The following is a 6,269-nucleotide window of genomic DNA, read 5'->3' as shown; positions in this document are numbered from 1 at the left end:
CTATATTCCTATGGAACACAGGCAAATTCTGTTTGGAAAAAAAAGAAAGACAAATATTTCATCCAGATCTATGAAAATTCATTAAGAGCTCAAACAAAACTGAATCATGGATCATCTCTAAATAAAAGTTTCATTATCAATTTTCTCATCCAGTCTCAATTATTATGCCCCAGATTTTGGTAGTGAGACACAGAGAGTTGAAGTAACATAGCTGCATAGTTTTTGGCATCTTGTGAACTCCTGTCTCTAGATCCCTGGCAGTACTAGTTATAATTTCAGGCTGGGATTCTCAAGGGAGTCTAAGGGAGTTAGGAGCCCAAGATGTACATGTCTTATTCCCGTAGACTCTTTTGTGAATCCCAGCCTTCATTATGTGAAATTCAGGAAAAGCCTGGGCCTTGGAAATGAACAAGATAGGCACAGAACCAGGATTACAAAGGCACCTAAAGAAGAAGACACGTGCCTATTGGAATTTACAATAGCATCTAAGCAGGTTAAACTCCTAACTCCCAGTGAATGGCCGTAGGTGCCTGTCTCCATCTTTGTAATCCTGGGCCACAGATAACACAGACGCTGGGCTGGAATCAGGGAATGCTGGGGGAGATCATATGTGGGGTACAATGTGGGGCTTAGACTTGAGGGACAGAATGGCTCTTTTGGCTTTATCACCTAGGCATCTATGCACGTGCCTCTGGGCCTCTGCTGCTGAGCTGTGCAGGACTCCAGGGAGCGAGTCCCACTAGCCCTTCGGAAATAGACATGAATAAATCACCTTCCTGCAGCATCGGTCCTTTAATGCCAATGATGCTCAGTGCCAGCTACACACAGCTCATCTGCAGAGAGCAACAGGTTTGAGTCTAGTTTTGTCAGTTCAGTCTCAGAATGAGGAGGTGGGGAAAGGATTCTCGGATACCTGAGCCTTTAGCTTCTAGATTCTGGTATAGATATAGATATTGACCAAAGAATCGTGGTGCTGGATGACTGAATGTGTCATATGTTGGGAAAAAATCCACAAAGACTAGTACAGGAAGTTTGCTATTTCAATTAAATATGTTGGGGGAGGGGGGGGGTCAACATTCAGGGGAAAATTAAGATGATAAATAAGACTTACATTATGAACTCATTAAGACTTTAACTTTCAGTTTAATCAAATACCTATTGCTGATTGGAATTTTTCCACCCTTTGGGAAAACCTTGACTTTTCACAGGAAACCCCAAATCATTCCTCCCCCCTCCCCCCCAGTTTTTGGCAAATGAAAAACTTTCTGCTGAAAACTAGATTTTTTTTTATCACAATACCAAAAAAGTTTGGTTTTTGAGTTTTCGGTTTCTTTACAAAATAATCCCAAAATCTTTGAGATTCTAAGATTTTGTTGTTGGTGGTGTGGTTTAGCTAAAAAAACAATCTCCTTTAAAAATAACACAGCTGAAAATTTCCAAACAGCCATAAATTTTAAATAAATTGGAGAACATTAATATTGCCTGATAAGAGCTTGATTTCAAACCATTTATTCTGTTGCAGCTGTGTGATTTCTCTTTCAACGGGATAGTTGTGAGGAGGTAACAGCTGAATAACCAGTAAAGTTGGCAGTGCACAGAATGTTTCATATAGACTAGTCTCTTAAAACCCTGGTTTATAGTTGAACCAGGCAGCCAAAGCTGTCTATCCTGACCCCATTCAAGGACATATGGGAACTCACTGGGGCTATGTTTTCAAAGGTATTTAGGTGTCTAGTGGGATTTTCAGAAGCACCTAGGACCTTATAACGCATTAATTTCAAGGGGTTTTGGGGCCTAGATGCTTTTGAAAATCCCACTAGGTGCCTCAATACCTTTAACAATCAGCTCCACAGCCCCTCTCCGAAAGCCCTTACAATCCTAGTAGACATGGAAGAGAAAGGGAAGGAGGGGAAAGAGAGGCAGAAAGAGGGGAAATGACTGGCCTAAGGTCACACATCAGGTCACTGGCAGAGACAAGACTAGAGCTCAAGTGTCCCTGCACCGCACAGCACAGAGTAAACGATACAACATAGTGGTGATGGAGGGATCCTGCTAGTCCATTGTCACATGCAGACTGAAGTGCAGATGGGAGTTGATCCCATAAATCAATTTGTAAACAGGCAGCAGGCACAGAGCTTGCAGTAGAAACATTTACAGATGAGCTGCTACTTATGATACTGGAAGGGTCTATGTCATATTGCCCTTCAAAGTGGGAATCAGGATGTGTTGTCATTTTAGTCTATTAGTTTAATGTCCAAGTTGTGAGCTTGGTGTTCGTCACAATGGAGGGACCTTCTTTGCAAGAATTGTTGGATTTGGAGTGTGCTTTGTTCCATCCTTCATACTGCATTTTATCATACCTCACCTTGGGCCAAATCCTCAGATCGTATAAAGTGATGAAGCTCTGTTGAGTTTAAAGGAGGTTATACTAGTATGATAATATGACTGATGGATCGTCAGAGTTGAGGAGTACTAACAACACCTAGTCATTGCAAGTGACAAGTTCTGTGCACCTTTGAGATTCATTTAATGAGATATTAGAGAAAGGGGAATCCGGGCAATTGTTTCTGTCACTCTAATCCTGACCATTGTCCTTCTCATTCCCTCCACAGCCATTACTCAGTGTACTGAGGAATAAAATGTCCAACCAAACCTTTGTGACCGAATTTCTTCTCCTGGGATTCTCTGACGTTCGGGAACTGCAGATTTTACACTTTGTGGCATTTCTACTGCTTTATCTGGCATCCCTGCTGGGGAACCTTCTCATCATCACAGCCATAGCCTTCGACCTCCACCTTCACAACCCCATGTACTTCTTTCTGATGAATCTCTCCATCCTAGACTTCGGCTCCATCTCTGTCACCATCCCCAAATCCATGGCCAATTCCCTCACAAACACCAGATGGATTCCTTATTCTGGATGTGTTGCCCAAGTCTTTTTTTACATATTCTTTGCTTCAGCAAATTTTGCCTTACTGACCATCATGGCATACGACCGATACGTTGCCATCTGCCAACCACTGCACTATGAGATGATGATGAACAGGAGAGCTTGTGTCCAAATGGCAGCCAGTGCCTGGATCAGTGGTATTCTCTACTCTGCATTGCACACTGGGAACACGTTTGCAATATCCTTCTGTGGAGGCAACATGGTGGATCAGTTCTTCTGTGAAGTCCCCCAGCTCCTCAAGCTCGCCTGCTCTGACTCATACCTCGGTGAAGTTGTTGTTATTTCTCTTAGTGTGCTTTTATTTTTAATCTGCTTTGCTTTTATAATTGTGTCGTATGTTCAGATCTACAAAGCAGTGCTGAGAATCCCTTCTGAGCAGGGCCGGCATAAAGCCTTCTCCACCTGCCTCCCTCACCTCATTGTGGTCTCCTTATTGCTTTCCACTGCCATCTTTGCCTTTCTGAAACCCACCTCCAGCTCAACCTCAGATCTGAATCTTTTGGTGGCTGTTCTCTATTCCATAATGCCCCCAATAATGAATCCGATCATCTACAGCATGAGAAACAAGGAAATGAAAGGTGCACTGAATAAACTGATAGGTTGGAGGTTATTCAGCAAGAATAAAATGTCTATATTTCTCCACTGATCACGATTTCATTTTGTGTTTCTTTATAGATATAAATATCTGGTGACATTATTGCCATCATGAGAACATACTGTGCAATCAGTTTATGCAGAATTGAGTATTTACACTAATAAAAATCAAGACAAACTTAAGTCAAGAAAAAAAGTAGCTACTAGAAGTTTACATCAATGCAATTAAGATCGGACTCTATCTATCTATCTATCTATCTATCTATCTATCTATCTATCTATCTATCTATCTATCTATCTACTGCTAGCCATCACCATTCTATGTGATAATCTTGCACATAAAATCAGTAGCCACAGCAAAATCCCTACTGGGTTCTCTGGATCTTTTTATTTTTCAGGATAATAACTCTGACTGAGGTATCAATTCATTTGTTCTTTGGGGTTTTGTTTGTTTGTTTGTTTGTCAATTTTTTAGTTTATTTTTTGTTAGGTTGTTTGTTCTTTTTTTTGTTTCTTTGCTCCGAGTGGATTTGCAGGTGGGAGGCCTGGAGAGATGGTGAGTGTTTTCTTAGATAGCATTTTCAATGTTTGACTTCTCTTGCAAGTGCTAATATGTCATATCTTTGATGGGGTTTTCTGAGTGAGCTGAAGGTTTGCTCCCCACAGTGATAAAAGGGTGGAAAAGAAGTTTCTGCATGGCTAAGTTCCTCCTGAAATGATTAAATATATACTGTTGGGGTATTATTGTATCATTAATGATGTGTTAGGGGAGAAAAAGCCTCAGGTAGCTGTCTTTTATTATTTAAACCTGAAGAAGAGCTCTGTGTAGCTTGAAAGCTTGTCCCTCTCACCAACAGAAGATGGTCCAATAAAAGATATTACCTCACCCATCTTTTCTATGTAATAAGTGTGTCATTCTTGCTATGTTACAAAGTCTGTTTTGAAGAGAAACTTTTTCCAGTGTTTTCTACAGAAAATCTAACTCTGGATAGTAAGGCTAAATGTGGATTCCATTGAAGTCACTGAGGTTTAGCCCCTCTCTTCAAAGAAATTAGGATTTGATCAATAGCCTATATACACAAGGATCCAGAATTGGCTGACAGACCCCTGGAGAAAGTGAATGTGACATATATGTAAGGGTCTGATATCCCAACTCATCTAAACTAGCACCAATGTAGAGTAGACTCATTGACATCACCAGTTTAATACTGATGAAGTTCTGGCCCAAATTCTCTGGGCTCCACTCAGTAGTGACATAAACACTGGTGTAAGTTACTTGTTTGGAGTAATTTTGTTCTAGCCTTGGTGTAAGTGGAAATGTGCCATCACACAGAACCATAAAATCATAGATTATTAGGGTTGGAAGAGACCTCAGGAGGGCATCTAATCCAATCCTCTGCTCAATGGAGGACCAACACCAACTAAATAATCCCAGCCAGGGCTGCATGCATTGATCTGCATGCACTGATCTGGTGTTCCATATGCTATCCCATATAGATCTACTCACCTCCAAGTGAGAAAGGATCTCAAAAGTTATTAGTGTTAGAATACCATCTTTGTGCATGGTTCTGTACACTATATATATGACAGACAAAAATAGATCATGTGATTAGATAGAGAGACAGACAGATAGGACCATTTCTTCTCCTAACACACAACCTCATTTAGTCATAGTGATAGATTTCTATTTGATTGTGAATTATGTTAGCTAGCTAGATAACAAATAATCTATGAAAATTATTGTGCTTCTTTTCCTGTTAATGATTGTCCACATCATGATTTTCTTATAAGTACTCCTTATTAAACTTTATTTAGCAAAGATTTTTTATGACTATATCTTACTTCATCACTCATTTACAAACAGCTCATCAAAAGTATTCGGTGTTTGGACTTCGAGCTGTTTTGACTGGATACATTTTAAACATGCTGTGTTTTGTTTCTCTGAATAAATGGAAGTATCACACATGGGTTCCTGAAAAATAAAGGGGCTAATTCACAGCTGGTTTAAATTGTCATAGCTCTGTTGAAGTTAATAGATCTCTGAGAATTTATACCAGCTCAGGATCTGGTCCAAAAACTCATGATTATGAAATTAAAACTCACTTTGAATATTCTGTAAAAAAGGCCCTGATTCTGCAGCCACTTCAGCACATTCTAAACTTTAAACACATGAGTGGCCCCATTGAAGGTTTAAAGAAAAACTTATACTTAAGTCCCTGTTGGTTATGGGTTAGGATTATGGATAGGGCTTAAGGCTAACACCAAACTGGTATTATACCCTGCCACTTTACAAGTTACTCTCCTTTCCCAATCAAATAAAGCCCTGCAATTGGTGCATTGGAATTATTCTCCCTTACTGGGTTCTGGATTATTAACATGAAAAAATAGTTTCTCACAAAGCCAGAATCTCTGGGTCTTCTTCTCCAAACTCACCAGTCCAGTATGCCCCTTCAACACCAACCTCTCCCTCCTGGACATCCTGCTCACAGCATGGTCATCCTTATGCTGAGCAATTGGGAGATGATTTCCTGCCTTAGCTACCATTCCCAGGCCTACTTCAACTTCTTGATGGACTGCATGGAGTTCTTCCTCTTCGATGTCATGTTCTTAGACTTCTATATGGCCATCTGATACCTGCTGCAATACGTCACTATTGTGAGCAATCATATCTTCCTCTGGCTGGTGGCTGCCTCATGGTGAGGGGTAACATTTGCAAAAGCACTTA

General features: G+C 40.4%; 1 protein-coding gene across 1 annotated transcript; it reads left to right on the top strand.

Annotated features, from left to right (window-relative positions):
• The first annotated feature begins 2,639 nt into the window (after positions 1–2,639).
• On the top strand, positions 2,640–3,596 carry LOC112061200 (olfactory receptor 14A16-like). Its single transcript, XM_024113975.2, has one exon. The coding sequence runs from the start codon at positions 2,640–2,642 to the stop codon at positions 3,594–3,596; it is 957 nt and encodes a 318-aa protein (XP_023969743.1).
• The last annotated feature ends 2,673 nt before the right edge of the window (positions 3,597–6,269 follow it).

The sequence above is a fragment of the Chrysemys picta genome, chromosome 12, assembly GCF_011386835.1.
Source record: "Chrysemys picta bellii isolate R12L10 chromosome 12, ASM1138683v2, whole genome shotgun sequence".
NCBI classification, from domain to species: domain Eukaryota; kingdom Metazoa; phylum Chordata; order Testudines; family Emydidae; genus Chrysemys; species Chrysemys picta.
This window is presented reverse-complemented; position numbering and strand designations above follow the sequence as displayed.

Excerpts from the sequence above, each read along its gene's own strand:
- LOC112061200 (XM_024113975.2), top strand. The coding sequence starts at position 2,640 with ATGTCCAACCAAACCTTTGTGACCGAATTTCTTCTCCTGGGATTCTCT.